We start from the raw sequence: 17,792 nt of genomic DNA, 5'->3' as shown, positions 1-17,792 counted from the left end.
CACGTAAATGAACACAAATTAAACGTAAACTCCTTCAAAAACAACAACGAACACAATCATACCTCGGTTTATTTACACAGCCTTGAATTAGTTTGTCCTGCCTCAATCACAGGTTCCTCATAGGATCATATTGCATCCTAAATTGGGTGGGAAAATCCCAGTATTTGACAAAGTTGCAAGGCTCAATTTATTGCTTTCTGATTGTACAAAGTCCATGAGCTAAAAATCCAAGAAATGAGTTCACAAAGATGAACATTATTTTCGGAAGTTAGATCAAGAAAAACTTAAAAGATCTTCCATGATCTAAAAAACAATGTTATGTTGAAATTAACCTTAGAAAGGAGGTTAAATGCACAGTAAGAACATCTGTACAGTCAAATTTACATTTAACCACAGGTGAGAAATAAATTCCTTGGTGCCACCTGAAACAGCCAAGTTTCAGTTGGTTCTTTTATGACTGGTTTTTTATAACTTTGACGCTGCTGTAGAAGCGTTTAAAGTCCTTCATAGCCCTCTCTTCGATCTGAATAGAACGAATTAATGAAGGTGCTTCCACCTCCGGTTTGAACCAGCGGTTCATCCCTGGGGAATCAGATGATGACCCTTGACCTGAAGTTACTGAAAACCCAGACATTTTCATCTTCGGACTGTTAGAAAAACTCTGCTCTTGCTTCAACTGCATTTAGTTAGAGGCACCAGAATGAAAAACGTGGGTCGTGCAAAATTGCACGATTGAATAAGTGCATAGAGCCGATTTGCAGAAGATACATACACGAAAGGGGCCATGATTAGAACAATACCAGGCAAGCAGAAAATGATTGCATTCAGTATATAAATATGAAGCCAGACAAGGATGCATGTACTTTACATACCTGCTGCATCTGGATGTCCCTGAGAGACAGACGAGAAGGATGAGGAGGGGTACCAGAAGAAGCCCAAGGAGGTGTGCTTTTTTGTACATCGGATGCCTGTGATGATTGAGCCGAGACAACTGGAATTGGCTTGGATGATAAAAATGAACTCGGCAGGATTTTACCTTCAACGTTATCGGAAGAAAGATCTTCCACCTGATTTTTGCTTCCAGTTTTCTGATTCACCTGTAGCTTGCTCTGCTCGTCCTGAATTTCACGAAGTGAAGCAGATCCCTTTGAAACCTTTGCACCACCCCATGCAGGGCCCTCACTACGGGGGGTTGATGGTGGCGGGGGAGTCACTTGTTTGGGGGTGTCATCAAGAGCACCACTCAGAAACATAGAGAGCCCACCTTTCCTATTCTTCTTCTTGGTTGCTGTTTGCGGAGTACCCTTATCTTTTGCGGGCACTGAACTTTCCTTTTTCTTAACAAAGAAAGCAGACTCTTTCGAGGCTTTGTTTGCCATAGCTCCTTCTGACCTAGCATTTTCTTCCTGTCACAAGCCACAAAGATTTCAACAAATATGATGAATTGCTCAAGTGAATTACTGAATTTAACCTTCTTTTTACTTTCAGTAATTTACAAAAGATGCATTCTGAAAGATATTTACATGCAGTACATATAATAAGTTCAAGAAATCTAACCTTACTCATTAAAACTTGGGGAATTTCAATGTCAGGGAAGTCCTTCACAGATTTTAGTTTGTCAGTAATACTAAAACCAGATGCTGTCTCATCTTGATCTACCCTTTGTTTGTTCTTCCTCTTCTGCTTTCTCGAAATCTCGGCCTTTTTATTTCCTTTTCCATCAGGTGGAATCGAAGATGATCCTTTCAACTGCAATCTTTCAACTGGAACACCTAGCTCAGCAAGAGAATTTTCAATAACAGGTCTTGTTTGCAACTTTGCAATTTGCTGGTCATCAAGGATGCATCCACTCAACTGCTTCACTTCAAGCACCTCAATCTGCTGCAACTTCTTCCACAAAGCTCGAACTTGTTTGGAAATACCGAGATTAGGATCATCTTTAGGTTGCAGAAAGGAATCTGACCTGTCTCCTTCATTTTCCAAAAGGTTCTTATTCTTGTTGTTGTTACGGGTCCTTAGAACCTCACCTTCACTATCCTCCTCTTCGCTATTGATGATAACCGGAAAGGTTGCCGTGGGAGTGGGAAGCCGGCGGTAACTCCATGATTCAGATGATCTAAGGTCTAATGACTTCTCAAGATTAGCTAGAACATCTGGTGCAGCACTAGCAAAAGCTTGAGATGAAACTGTTAAAATATAGTCCAAGTTCCGAATAATAATATCCTGCATTCCGGAAGTCGAATTTTGTAGTCAGAGTATATTCATGCAAAACCTTATGTCAAGAAACCTTAAAGAATACAATTCATATAAGCTAATCTGCCAGATAATCTTTAGGTCAGAATTCTTCGGGAACTATGCAACTTGTATCCACTACATACATTATTCCAAACAAAGAAAAATGACACGTAGCACGAGAAGTAAATGTCGATACAATATGGAGACCCGAGAAAAATTAAAGAATAGATCAGACTTCGGAGGCACAACAAGAAGAAAACCATATCCTAATCTTTTAGATTTATATTGCTTTTTCAGCCACTGAGGTTTGGAACGTCAAGCTAAAGCCTGAATGGTCTACAATGTTTCAAATTTCGGCATACTATCATAAAATTTCCACAAAAACATCACAAGTGAGGCTCAAAACAGATCCTATGAAGACTAAATAAAATTTCTACACGTAATTTTTGTGGCCTTTCAAGAGCAAACCTCGCAATGCTTCTTCAGATCATCTGCTCCAAGAGAATCAGCAATTTCAAGTAGTTGAATTGCATTCCCTGGCTCCACTAGACACTCTGCTGCGACTTTCTCACAAAGACTCTTCAAGCTTGGTATATGCTTCTGCTCAGAATCAATTTTATGCATGTATGTTATGCTACTTGACTCTGAATCATCAAACATGCATTCCTCATCAAGTTCTTCTAGTTCATCATTAACTTTCAACTTCGGTTCCTTATCAATTTTGCGCATATTGGGAGGATACACAGGGTGGTAGAGAGAACTAATAGTCAAAAGATGAGTTTCACCAACTGAAACTGAAGTAGCCCTCTTAACGCCATGTAACCGAGTTGCGATAGGTGGTTTGTCTGTACATTGCTTGCCATCCCACATGTAAACATCACCTGTAGCAGTGGCAACCGCAGTCCAGTATTTGCCCGCAGAAATGCTTACTATTTCTTTTCCACACATTGAATATAACTGTACAAATTCATCCAGAGGAACTGAATAAGATGTTTCACTTGTAGGGAAGGAAAAACAAAAAATACAGAGGAATAGAACCTGTTGGCATCTAAGATCAGGATCCGAGGAAACCCAATAAAATAATGCTCCATCGTCAGTCAAAGCAACGCTATGTACCATCCCAGCAGCTATTGCAACCACATGAAGCCGTTCCTTCCGATGGAATTTCATGGGGGTGCTTCCACTCTTTTTTAAATTTCTAGAAATGATAACTCGTCTAGGTGAGACTAGTCGATGACCCCAAGTATATACCTGCCGTACAAGTTTTACTGGGGTTAGTCCCATAGAGAAAGGGAAAAATGTATTTCACGGTAACCGGTGAAATGAAAACTGAAACCAAGATGCTGGAACTCGTCCTTATAAAAAAATTCAAACATTTTGAATGCAAGCATATGAGTTTAAATATTAGTGCAAATAGAGATCAATCCAATTATCAATAGTTCTGGCATGTTTACCTCACCATCAGCTCCCAAAACAATTGTGTGATATTTTGCAGCCGCTATGCCTACAAAGACCTTGCCTTTCAAATACTCAACTATTCTTGGTGTGTAATTTGATGCTGAATTAGAGGTTCCATAGCCAAGTTGACCCTCTCGGTTGCAGCCCCATGTGAAAATTTCACCAGATGTAGAGACAACAGCAGTATGCTTATTTGCAGCAGCAACAGCAACTATTCGTGATCTAAGTGAACTTACCCTACGTGGTGTTGGTTGGGTATCCACAGACGTATAGCCCAGCTGACCCTCTGCCCAAAAAAGAAGTAAAAATCAACATTTCTAGTCGATAAGCACGTGATTTGTTTGAAACAAAAATCAGAACGTTAGCTAGCTGATCAAGAAGTAGAAGTAATTTTGAATCAGTTCAGAGAATAAACGAAAATTCACTTGAGGAAAACATCAATCTCAAATGGTCAATGTTTCTTGCTAGCATGACCCGTATGTTTTTACCTCTATTGGATCCCCAAGTGAATACATCCCCACCCTTAGTAGCAATTACAGTGTGATGTTTAGCTGCAGCAATTGCTTTCACCCGAAGAGCCCCTAAACCAGAAGTCACTTGGCGGGGAGTGATAACTGCAGCATGACCACTGAAAAGTATAGAAGGAAAAATATGTTCACGATAGTTGACTCGCATCGTGTTTGGGTTTGTTGAGTGACATGATCTTCCATACCCAACATAAAAATAACAAATAAAACTATCCCAGACTTTTAAAGTTTCAGAATGGTGTTTCAAAACAGATATGACGAAACTTTGAACCAACAAAATTCAATATCCAGAGTTCCCGTGGCTTGAATTTAATTTAGAGTTCCTACTTGAAGCACCATTAAGCTGCTAATACCTATATTATGCAACAGCACAAGAAAACTTTTACCTATGAATGTCAAAGTCAGGATGCCCAAGACGGCCCCCCCTTCCAAAACCCCAGGTGTAGACTTCTCCACTAGCTGTGACAGATATACTGTGAAACTTAGCAGCAGAAATCAACTTGATTTTAGAGCCATGAAACGAATCAAGTTTGCAAGGTAAATTTTGTATGTGGGCATTTCCAGTTCCAAGTTGATAGTTTACACCACTTCCCCAGCTAAACACCTCAGTAGCTACTAAAAACACAAATAAATACTATGTTATACTTTGACAAAGATTTGATTTTCGTACATTAATAAGAGGCTTTCCATTATGCCAAGACAGTAACAGGTACCTGAATGCTGCACACTTCCAAAAACCTGCAAAACAGGCCCTGACAGGAGATCTACAGGAGTTCTACATTTTGAATCTTCCAATGTAATAGAAGCACCAGACTGGAGAAGAACACTCGCCACAGCAAGATGACCGAAATGCAGAGCCCTATGAAGGCTACTCCATCCAGATTCTCCGTCCTGGAACAAGGATTACGAAGAGTCAAAAAAGGTGGCTTGAAGCTAATTGCACCATCATACATCTGACATCACTACGACTTAATGATGTTTAAAACAAGATCATCGATGTTCTAAAGCAGGATACTTGATAGACATCCACAACGAACTTGAAAACATTTGATCAACAAAAGGATAAGAAGAATTACACACCCTAGCATCAGGATCAGCACCAGCAGCTAGAAGCCTTCGAATAATGGGAATGTTGTTTCTCCAAGTTGCAATGTGAAGAGGAGTCAGACCCAAACTGTTCCTCGAATTGATATTACTTCCATTCTTCTTCAATAGCGCCAATGCTGAATCTACATCAGGCAAGGACCCTTCTCCCACAGCATGCCACAAATCTTTATATGAGGCACCAGATGAGCCTTTTCGCATGGATTTTTGGAGGCTCTTCTTATGTCCTTGAGGTGAATTTAACATCTCCACAACACTTTAAATCCAGAGATCACTATAAATACTCCTAAAAGTTATTGAAAATTCAAGTTTTGAAGTGACAGTCCCTCCAACAGATTACGACAAGAGCCAAAGATTCTCCAAATGTCTATAAAGAAGTTAGCAAAAGGAAAGAGGTAATAACTTCCTAGCTACTTTATTCCATCTAGTCTATATTTTAACAAGAAATCAGAAAGCTCTAGATTCTAGAATCTAGTTCCATTTATGTGGAGAGTTTGTCAATAACAACATATCATCCCACCATCATCTTCGCTGTAGTTACAAACATATCTCCTACAAAAAGGCGAACCGATGTGCTGCATTAAAACTCGTTGTGTCAGCATAAAATACCCTGTAGAGGAAATATGATAACAAAAGAAAAATGAATGATCAACATTAAAAACAACTCAATCACTAGATAGCCAACCAAAATGGAAAATGAAATAAATTCATATGCTTAGAGCCAAAAGGGAAAAAACTGTGTCGGAATTAGAGATAGAGAAGAAGAAGACAATGGCTTTAGACAGATTCATTTCTAGGAAGGTTTAATGGTTGATCTAAATAAACAACACAAGCAAAACCTCTAGAACAAAACCAAAATGCAAACTATGAAGCAATAGCAAAAGAGAATAACAGATCAACCATAGTAAACTCAATTTCCAGATCCAAAATTGCATGAAATTAACAAACACCCATCATTAGAAATCAAACCAACAAATCAAAACTTCAAATAAAAAAAACAGTAGCATACCAAATCAATCAATAATAATAATAAAAACCAAAAACACACCAAGAAGAAAAAGGAAATACCTATTGTAAAATTCTACATAAATTTCACAAAAACAACACAAATGCAGAAAAGACAGCATTTTTCTATTGAAAATATCAAATCTTTTAAAGTTAACCTGAAAGAGAAATTCCCCCCTGAGAAATCGTTGGATGTTAGAAGAGAGAAATTTGAACAAAAATTAAGAAAGGAAAGATATTTATTTCCTTAATTTTCTTCTACATGGAGAAGCAAAGCTAAAAGAATATACCCAAAGAACCAAAGGCATAAAACCGAAACTCAAAGAGGGAGGGAGTAATAAAGAAGAAAAGACAGTTGAAGACTCAGACAAATTGGGTATTTTGGGAGTTTAATATTCATTGACGATTTTGTCCTTGTTGCTTTATGACAGTCGTGAGAATTGGGTCCACGTAACACTTTGTGCTTTCTATGATAGCCACGTGGCCTAAAGTGGTACTTTAAAAGATTTAATACTAAAAGGTATTAAACAAAAATTAAATTAAAAATTATATCCTTCTTTGAATCTATTTTTAAAGTTTAATCATAATTTTCGTTAAGTATATTAATAATAAATTTAATCTTTAATCTTTAATCTTTTATTTTTATTTATTTTATTTTATTTTATAATTAAATCTAACTTTTAATATTTTTATTTAATTTAAAATAATTTTTATATAATAATCATTAAATCGTTTCATTTTGACAACGTTGATAATTCATAAATAATCTATTGATATCTCGTTATTTTGTTAATATAATTATTTATATTATTTTTAATATTTTTAATAAATTATTTTTAAGAAACTATATATTATATAGTATTAAATTATTTAGTAATATGATATTGCACCACATCAACAATAAAATTTCTGTGGACAATCGTATAATAATATATTGGATGTATAAGATGTTTGATGCTTTAACTATCATTTTCAGAAATCTCGCCAATTTAATTTAAAATTAATTAGATTTGACTTTAAAAAATAATTATTGTATATTTTATTTCATGTAATAATAATAACATGTTTGTATTGTATACACCAATTAAGTTGAGCTCCAATGTAGACATCTTATTTTTTTGGTAATTTTTTAATTTAAAAGGCTTGTTTGGTTACCCACAGTATAAAAATAAATATTATCTCATAATTATTTTAAATTATTAAAAAAATTATTAAATTAAATCATTTTAAAATTGAATGGATACTTTGAGTTTAGGATTAATCTAACATGCGAATAAATTGATGTAGTCTTCGAAATTCATGCACAAAAATCAACTCAATTGATAAGATCATTCGAGTTTATCTCTTGATTAATTTATTGGTATTTTTTTAATTTTATTTTATTTATGGAAACATATAATTTTAAACTTTTTAACAATGAAATATATTTTTAATTTTCTTTAAGGGTTAACTACTTCAAATACCACTCACCTTTTTACCAATTTTATTATTTATGTTTATGTTTCACTGTAATTATGTCACCTCTCCGTTAATGACTTAACGACACGATGACATGACATCTTCGCATCGTGACGTTGCTGAGGTAATTCACTCACCAAAATGATGTCGTTTAGGCACAATTGTTTTGATGCTAAAAAAATATTCAAAACGATGTCGTTTTGTTAGAATAATTTGATAAAAAAAATTACTTTCCAAGGGATTCAAACCAAAGTCATTCTTTAACAAATACCAAACACCCCACCACCTAGGTAAATTAATTACCTGATATATTCTTAACAAAACTAATATTTATTTTACATTATAGTTGTATAATGGGGAGTATCGCTAACTCCGGCAACACCCTTTAATGGCTTATTCTTCTTCTTACATCAGTGGAAACAACGGAACCGACACTTCTTGTTACATCATCCCATTGAATTCTCCTCTTAAATCTTCATCAAGCAAGGAATCGATACCGAATTCTTTTAGTCAATGGACAGTGTTTTTTATCATAGTGAATGTGTCATTTACCTTGAAATCTCTTGCCCTCAGGAATTTCAACAGGATCACATCGCTTTTCTCCTCTGCCAAGAGTGGAATTCTCCATATAGACACATGCTCGGCTGGTGGCGGTGTAACTTCAGCTTCTTTTGTCTCCCCGGTTTGAGGAGGAGCAACTTCAATGGCAGCCTCCTCCTTTGTTTCTGCGGGACGAGTGGCGACTGCTACTACAAACTCCTCAATTGCCTCCATCGTCTTGGCGCCGTCATCGTCTACGGTTGTCACCTTTCCAACCACTTCGGTTTCCACAATCACCGCCTCGACAGTCGGCTCCTCAACTGCTGCTACTGGTGGAGGAAAAGATTTTTCTTCTTCCTTAACTTCAAAAGAGGTTGGTGCTTCAGTTTCCACCTTGGACTCTGCTGAAATTTCAACAGCAGCAGTAGGTTTCTCTTACTCTTTCTCTTCTTTATTTCATCTTCTACTATTTTTTCTCAGCTACTGGTTTTTCTTCTTCTTTGGCAGTGAATTTGTGCTTGTTAAGCGCTTCTTGAATAAGTTGTTTAAGCTCATCAAAGAGCCTTCTTTTAAGCCCCGGGAAGTTCACCAACGATATTAGTTTCTTCTTCGAAAGAAACCGATTCAGTAATCTTACTTTCTTTATCCTTGGCCTTCTCATCAACTTCTTCCCATTTTTTTCAATAACAACAGCTGTTGCAGGCTTCACGGGCACCTCAGGCTCCGGAACGGGAGCAGGTGGTGACGATTGTGGCTCCTTCTCGGTAACTTCAAGCTTCTCCACCACCACAGTCACTCTCTCAGTCGGAGTAGCGGATGTATTAACAATGGTGATATTGGTTTCAAAGCTTAAAAAATGACGAATTCAAGGGAAAAATCCTCAAAGCAAAAACAAATCAGAATTCGACATCTCCATCGAAGGTAAACAGATTCGCAAACCATAAATTTGGATTAACGAAGAAGATGAAAGTATACAACTATAATATAAAATAAATATTATTTTTGTTAAAAATGTATCAGGTAATTAAGTTTGTAACACCCTAATCTAGTTTGACCTAAATATCTATGAATTTCAATATCACGGGACTACCAAAATAGTGACCCAAAATTTTCTTAGAAAAACTGATTTTCAATTAATTGAAATAGTTCATCCATACTATTAAAAGAAATCCTAACAAATATCTTAGTTTACAAAATAGTGGGGACCTCCCAAAATATATCCAAAATAAATAGAGTACCATCATTAATCAAAGTTACGACTGAATATACAAAGGGTTCATAAATAGTACATGCCCTATAAAGAAGACTCAAGGCGTACTTTGATAGTCACTATTAGTCTGGTCTACTGCACTAAAATATTTGCCGACGATAACTCCCCATGACCTGTCCCTAAGAACCTGTGCACTAAAACACATTCCGAATGTTGAGCTTATGAGCTCAATACCTCACTAAAAAAATGCATTGAACTATACTATATGCATCCATTTAAAGAGTTGACTATCGGCACAGGTCGGAACATACGAAGACATAAGATACTGAGACCTAATCTGCTAAACTGTGGCAGGCATCATGGTGCGACGGAAGGATTCTTTAATCTCGGAGCACATACCCCTCTAGCCTACCAGGGGAATCCAGAATTCTGTCATCAGAAACTTGCACTTGCCAACCACTTCGTCAAGTCTTGGGACATCTGGCGCCTAGTTGGCTTCTGAAGTGTCGTGGCACTGACTTGGATCCACTAATTGCCGTACTTCTGCTAAGAGTAACTCGGGTATGCTGACTGTTTCATGAGCATTAAACAATGTTAGTTTTATGTAACCCTAGTTGTTATTGTTTCTATTGTTATGATAATAACTATTGTTGTCACTTGAAGTATTATTTTACTATTATTCTGAGTATTTGGGGCACCTTGGGTCTGATCCCTTATCCCTTGAATTATTTAACAAAATCCGTTCGTGAGAACCGATATTAACTCCTCAGTATCGATACCCACCTATTGGTATCAATACCCCCTGTCTGAAGTGGTTGCTGGGATAAGGCAGTATCGATACATTAGATTGAGTATCAATACTTTGGTATTGAGGTATCGATACTTGATTAAGTATCGATGTAAAATTGAGGTTCGATGTTTTAAATATTTCCCTAGTATCGATACCCCCTATGGGCAGTATCGATACTCCTGCCCTGGTATCGATACTTAATGAATGAGTATCGCTATTACCCTTATAAATCTTCCTAATTTATGTTTGACTAAATATCAATATCGATATTTTTCATACAATATCGATATTGTCGTTGTTGGGTGCTCTGTTTTGAGTACGAAAATCATATCTTTTCATCCCCAAACACCCTCATTGAGGTCCTCAACTGATGATTAAGAGTTTTATTTGATTTTAAGGGGCATAAAAAGGTCTTTAACATACTGAAAACACACAAATAATGTAAACTACCATGAACATGCTTCAAGCTTATACAACTTACCAAACTCATATATATGAGCTACATGTGTTATATTAGTCAAGAGTGAGTTACATGTTGATTCTAAGGTATTGGAAACATCAAAAGCTAAACCCAAGGTAAGTTTTTCCTTCTCCTAGCTTTGAAGCTCTCTCCAACCTCTTTCACTAAATAAAACCAATTGCAAGGATTATTAGCTGAGTGTAGAGGTTTAAAAGGCTTTAAAAACATTTCTTAAGCCTATAAAACTCTGGAAAACAGATTAAAACTCAACAGTTTACTAAACTCCACAAAACTTGTTTTTGGTTCCCATGGTGAAAAGGTGAAGTTGAGGGCTTAATTTAAAGATCTGAAGATACTGAATTAAATCCTTATCTTGGCTTGCTAAAAATTGTTGGAACTAATCTAAAGTTTTCACCTTTGTATCAGCTCCCTAAGAAAGAAGAAGAATATGAAGAATAGGAGGAGAAGAAGACAGGAAGAGTTGAGAAAAGTGGGAGGGGACAACGTGAGATCACCGTAATTAAAACATCTTTAGCTTTTGAAATCTTTAATGGACAAATTACTTCCCTGGTCCCTGTGATTCTAAATTAGACTAAAAACACCCTCTTTATTTCCCAACGGGTTTAACTCAAGCCTAATTCTATTTTAATTTGGGTCAAAGTTCTTATAAGCTAAGGAATTTACTCAAGGCCCATCTCAGGTTAACCCAAAACTCTTAACCCAGGATCAGGGGCGTTATAACTCTCCCATCCTAATTAAAATTTCATCCTCGAAATTTATCTGAAAAGAAGAGGTGAGAATACTGAAGTTGCACATCTTCCTCAGTTTCTCAAGTTACTTCCTCGACCCCATGGTTCCTCCATAGTGCCTTCACCAAATGAATCCTTTTGCTCCTTAACTCTTTTACTTCGCTTTCCAAAATTCTAATTGGTTCTTCTAAATAGGTCAGATATGGGCTAACCTCAATCTGCTCTAAAGGTATGTGCAAAAGATCTGAACAGTATCTCTTGAGCATGGATAAATGGAACACATTGTAGATGCACTCCAACTCTGGTGGTAAGGCTAACCTGTAGGCCACTGGTCCGACTCTCTCAATTATTTAATAAGGTCCTATAAAGCGAGGACTTAACTTTCCTTTGCGCCCGAAGCAAATCACTTTCTTCCATAGGGAAACATTGAGGAATACCCTATCCCCAATTGAGAACTCGATGTCCTTACGCTTCAAATATGTGTAAGACCTCTGTCTATATAAAGTCTTTTTAAGTTGGCTCTAAATCAACTGGACTTTCTCTTCTATCTCTGTGATCAAGTCAGAGCCCACTATTTTACCCTCACTGAGCTATGTTCAATAAAGTGGAGTCCTACAGTTGATCTCATACAAGGCCTCGTACGGAGCCATCTGAATTCTCGACTAGAAATTATTGTTGTAGGCAAACTCCACTAATGGAAAGAGGTCCTCCCAACTACCCTCTAGGTCGATGATAGAACACCTAAGGATATCCTCAAGGATCTAGATAACTCGCTCTGACCTGGCCATCTGTCTGAGGATAGAAATTTGTACTGAAGTGTAGTCAGGTGCCTAGGGACTCATGAAAAGCTTCCCAGAATCGAGAAGTGAACCAAGGATCTCTGTTTAAAATACTAGAAGCTGGTACACCGTGCAACCTTACTATCTCACGGATGTATAACTGAGCTAACCTTTCTAGGGTATAGTCATTCTAACTAGGAGAAAGTGAGTTGATTTAGTTAGGCGGTCTACTATGATCCAAATAATGTCATGTCTCTGTCTGATCATTGGTAACCCGGTCACAAAGTCCATGGTCACCCTATCCCATTTCCACTAGGGAATATGAATAGGCTAAAGCAAACCTGAGGGAACCTGGTGTTCCACCTTAACCTATTAACACACTAGGCATCTCACTACGAACTCGGACACTTCCCTTTTCATGGCTAGCCAATAGAACAATCAGTGAAACTCTTGATACATCTTATTATTGTCTGGGTGTACGTAGAGTGGACTGTAGTGTGCTTCATGAAGAATCATACTACATAGCTGAGCGTCTGTGAGTACGTACAACCGACCCCTGAAGTATATCACATCTCTATTACGAAGCTCGAAACCTGGGGCCTCACCCTAGCTAACCTGATCGATTCGATTTCTTAACCGATCATCTAAACTTTGTAACTGCTTGACTTCTCCCACCAACTATGGCTCAACTTGTAACTCGGCTAGTAATCCATCATCACTGGATAAACTCACACGTGCCAAGAGAGCTCGCAACTTAGTAATTGACTTCCTGTTTAAGGCGTATACTACCACTTTCGTCTTTCTTAGATTATAATCTATCACGCAGTCACAGTCCTTAAGTAACTCGACCCATCTGCGTTGTTTGAGGTTAAACTCTTTCTAAGTGAGAAGGTACTTGAGGCTCTTGTGATCGGTGAAGATGTGACACTTCTCACAGAAGAGATAATGTCGCCAAATCTTCAAAGCGAACACCATTGCGGCTAACTCTAGGTCATGGGTAGGGTAATTACACTCATGGGGCTTAAACTAACGAGACACATAAGCCACAACCTTACCCTCATGCATCATAATGTATCCAAGTTTATTCAATGAAGCATCACTATAAACTGTGAAGTCCTTACCCGACTCTGGTTGGATCAACACCGGTGCTTGGGTTAAGATGACCTTGAACTGTTCAAAGCTCTTTTGTTGCTTTTCATCCCAAACGAGGGGAACTATTTTTTTGAATCAGTTTGGTTAGCGGGGCAACTATCATTGAGAAAACCTAAACGAATCGATGAAAGTACCTGGCCAACCCGATGAAACTATGCACCTCTGACACATTCTTAGGTGGCTCCCACTCAACTATGGCCTAACTTTTCTGAGGGTCTACCCTGACGCAATCTGATGGCATGAAATTGCCTAAGAAGGATACCTCTGGTAGCCAAAATTCACACTTCTTGAATTTGACATACAACTTTCTGTCTCTGAGGGTCTAAAGAACAATACGGAGATACTGATCGTACTCATCCTCTGATCGGGAGTACACCAAGATGTCCTCTATAAACACCACCATAAACTGATCTAAGTATGGGTAGAAAACATGGTTCATAATATCTATGAATGTCGTCGGAGCGTTGGTGAGTCCAAACAACATCACCAGGAATTCATAATGATCTTACCTTGTTCTGAAAGTTATATTTGCTATGTCCTTATCCTTGACTTTCAGCTAATAGTAGCATGATCGTAGGTCAATCTTTGAAAAGATATACGCTCCTCTAAGTTGGTCGAATAGGTCATCTATTATGGGGAGTGGGTAACAGTTCTTGATGGTTAACTTATTTAATTGTATGTAGTCGATGCACAACCTCATTGACATATCTTACTTTTTAAAGAATAAGACCACACTCCTTAAGGCGAGATGCTCGACCCAATGAAACTCTTGTCTAGCAACTCTTGAATCTGGACTTTCAGCTCCTTTAGCTCAGTCGGTGTTATGCGATAGGGAGTAATGAACACAGGGGTTGAAACTGTCATTACCTCAATGCCAAACGCTAATTCATACTTAGGTGGTAAACCCAGTAACTCCTCTGGGAACACATCGGGAAAGCATTGCATCATTCGAAAAATCCCCGAGTGAAGTGCTGAAATTTGGGTGTTGGCCACATGAGCCAAAAAGGCCTCACACTTACGGTCGATCATTCTTTGGGCCTTCAAGATTGATACTATTCTTCTCTGACGGGGTCTCTCACTGGTCATCATCAACTTCGTTCCATCAACTGCTATAAGATTAAGTCGTATGGCTTTACACCTCAAACTGACATCGTGTTCGGTTAGTCAATTATTCCCTAAGATCAAATCGAACTCCTTGAAGGGTAACTCTATCAGATCTGTTGGAAAAGCCTGATCCTGAATCCTTACTGGGCATCGTCTAAAAATTTTATCCACCAGGATGTGTAACCTTAAGGGGCTTGGGACTCAAACACCTATCTCTAAGATCTCTGCTAGTATTTCTTTTTCTTGTACTAGGTCAGAGCAGATGTAAGAATGAGTGAGCAGATGTAAAAATGAGTGGATCTAGTTTCTATCAACGCGGTAACTGGAAAAGAAAAGATGGTAAATGTGCCTAATATCATGTCTTCTATGTCAACCTCATCTCGGGCTTATATGGCATACTGTCTGGAGGTCAATCTAGGCTCTGCACCAGTCACTGGTCTAGCTGTCACACAATTCTGCTGCCCCGAAGTAGTATTACCACCTCTAGTCAGTCCTCGTCCTCCATGAACTGAAGATACATACCTCTGAGTAGGAGCTGGAGTCTCCCTCTAGATTCTCAGACAATCACGGGCAAAGTGACCCAATGAGCTGTAACTGTAGCAACCCTCAAAACCTGCTGACAAGTCCCTACGTGCATGTTTTGACACTGAGCACAAACAGGACGAGTAAAACCTTTGAGCGCGATGTGGGTACTAGCTCCTGAATCAAGGGATAATGATCACCTCTGGGTATCATAACTAACCCCTCTATCTGAACTCTACCCATTCATCCTCATATTTACTGCTGGGGGTCTCGAAGAGCCCTGACTATCTCTGATCCTCTTTTTCAGAGTCTACGATATCCTTGCTGGCTCAGTGGCTCTCTTGATCTATCTGTAGCCTCACTAGACTACCTAGACTGCCTATCTAAGGCTCTTTTAACTACCTTCATCTGGTGGGTTTAGCTGGGCAAATACCCTGGATGATCAATTATGAGATGGGTCAAAATATCACCATGAAGGCTCTCTCTAAATCGGTAACATAGACGTTCCTCGATCGAAACCAGCTCTCTAGTATATTTACTAAGAAGAAGAAACTCGCGCTCGTACTCCATCACTGAGAGATCACCCAGAGTCAAGTGGAAGAACTCCTCTATCAAATCATCAGTGTGGATCTATCTAATATACTTATCTCTGAACCCTGCGAGGAACTACTCCCAAGTCGGTCTCTCTAGCTCCATCACTAACTCAAGTGTCTCCCATCAATCTATTGTGTCACCCTTAAGCAAGGAGGTGATGCACTTCAAATTACCTAGTGGGGTGATATGCAACTTTCGGAGGGTACTAAACGTCTCTGTGAGCTATTGGTTCGTTGTTATATAATCGTCATCCTTAGTACCGAAGAACTCAGTTGTCTTGTATCTATGGATTCACTCTATCGGGGGCACATGGGGTGTGGCTAGTGACTACGTTGAGGGTACTAGAGGGGGAGGTGGTGCTGCTGATGAACTAGGGAGAGACCTAGCTATCTGTCTAAGCACAGAGGTGAGGTCCCTAAAAAAGGTCACCTCCTCAACTCTTGTATCTACTAGGGCACCTTGGTCGTAGGTATCCGAAATGAATCTCTTACTAATATTCAGTGATGCTGAGGCATGACTCTCGTCTCTACCATCTTGGCTATAAGTTGGGTTGTCTGACATAGAACTTATATGAAATTTGAAAGAAAATGGTTTATTGTCATTATTCCAGTTATTATAGTACTATTGACTCCCTAGAGGCACGTACATATACAAACGCTCACTGACTCTAACCTACGGGTCCTAGGAACGACTAAACCTAAACACTTTGATACCATTAAATGTAAGACACTAATCCAGTTTAACTCGAAGTTCTATAGATTTCAATGTCATACGAGACTACCGAAATAGTGACCCAAAAATTTCTTTAAAAAATAACTTTTCAATTAATTGAAATAGTTCATCCATACTATTAAGGGAAATCATAACAAATATTTGAGTTTACAAAATAATGGGGAACTCTTAAAATATATCCAAAATAAATAGAGTACCAGTATAAATCAAAGTTATGACTGAATATACAAATGGTCCATAAATAGTATATGCCCTCTAAAGAAGACTCAAGACATACTCTAATAGTCATTGTTGGTCTGATATGTTGCACTAAAATACCTACTGACGATAACTCCCCATGATCTGCCCCTAAGAACCTACGCACTGAAACACATTCTGAACACTGAGCTTACGAGCTCAGTGTCTCACTAAAAACTAGTATTATACTATATGCATCTATTTAAAGAGTTGACTATCAGCACAGGTCGAAACATACGAAGACATAAGATACTGAGACCTAATTTGCTAAACATTGGTAGACATCATGGTACGGCAGAAGGATTCTATCATCTTGGAGCTCACACCCCTCTAGCCTACCTGATGGGAATCTGGAATTCTGTCATCAGAAACTTGCTATGTTTTGAAAACCGGACCGGACCGGCTGGTTCAACCGGGAATCGTTGCCTAGTCCGATTCAATCTAGACCGGTTGAACCGCTACTAGTGAACCGGCCAGAACCGCTGAACCGTTCAAACCGGACCGGCTGAAAACCGGGAAAAAACTGGGAAAAAACCGCCAATTTCATTTTTTTTAAACAAATTAAACCAAACAACGTTGTTTGTTAAACGAGCCAAGTCGAACTCGAGTATTGCTGAGCTCGACTCGAACTTGAAAAATTTAAAAGTAAGCTCAACTCGATTCAAACTCACGTTAAAAATTATGAAGTTTAACTCGAACTCGAAATATAATATTGAAACTTTAACTCGAAAATGCTTGAACTCAAAAAAAAATTAGAAGCTCGATTGAAGTCTAAAATTCGAGCTTGATTGAAGTGAAAGAATAGTTTACTCAATGCTTACCAAAAGGCTCCATGATTTTGAATGCCAAATTACCTTTATTATTTATAGAAGTTAGTTGAGATGATCTTCTATGTTTCTTAGTCATGTGGGATTGTTTTTTGAAAAAATTAAACCAAACAATATCATTTTGTTATGATTTTTTTAGCCCCAAATTTATTTTTTAATTATAGTTATATAATTATATTTATTATTTAATATGTTTTACCTTAAATATTATGTTGTAGTTAATTTGAATCATTTTGTTTCACTTGATTTTATGGTTTTTAACTTATATATGTTATGACTTGCTTTGAATATGAATTGTGATATAAAAAA

At 37.9% G+C, this 17,792-nt stretch overlaps 1 protein-coding gene across 1 annotated transcript; it reads right to left on the bottom strand.

Annotated features, from left to right (window-relative positions):
• Window positions 1-265: 265 nt before the first annotated feature.
• LOC120148598 lies at window positions 266-16,248 on the bottom strand. The gene is made up of 16 exons (XM_039161678.1): window positions 16,019-16,248; window positions 15,496-15,527; window positions 15,185-15,270; window positions 14,971-15,119; window positions 8,812-9,175; window positions 8,340-8,720; window positions 5,301-5,582; window positions 4,934-5,111; window positions 4,607-4,835; window positions 4,182-4,321; window positions 3,690-3,979; window positions 3,274-3,486; window positions 2,704-3,192; window positions 1,558-2,223; window positions 873-1,406; window positions 266-676 (listed from the first exon to the last, which is right to left on the bottom strand). The coding sequence occupies exons 1-16, from the start codon at window positions 16,246-16,248 to the stop codon at window positions 452-454; spliced, it is 4,488 nt and encodes a 1,495-aa protein (XP_039017609.1). The 3' UTR covers window positions 266-451.
• Between the last annotated feature and the right edge of the window lie 1,544 nt (window positions 16,249-17,792).

The sequence above is a fragment of the Hibiscus syriacus genome, unplaced genomic scaffold (assembly GCF_006381635.1).
Source record: "Hibiscus syriacus cultivar Baekdansim isolate YM2019G1 unplaced genomic scaffold, ASM638163v2 tig00002684_pilon, whole genome shotgun sequence".
NCBI classification, from domain to species: domain Eukaryota; kingdom Viridiplantae; phylum Streptophyta; class Magnoliopsida; order Malvales; family Malvaceae; genus Hibiscus; species Hibiscus syriacus.
This window is presented reverse-complemented; position numbering and strand designations above follow the sequence as displayed.

Bases quoted from the DNA above. Each gene is read 5' to 3' on its own strand.
- LOC120148598 (XM_039161678.1), bottom strand. From the start codon at position 16,248: ATGTCAGACAACCCAACTTATAGCCAAGATGGTAGAGACGAGAGTCAT. The intron at 15,528-16,018 runs GTAGTCACTAGC...TTGATCATCCAG, and splicing joins CCCCCTCTAGTACCCTCAAC to GGTATTTGCCCAGCTAAACC. The intron at 3,193-3,273 runs GTTCTATTCCTC...GAATTTGTACAG, and splicing joins CTGATCTTAGATGCCAACAG to TTATATTCAATGTGTGGAAA.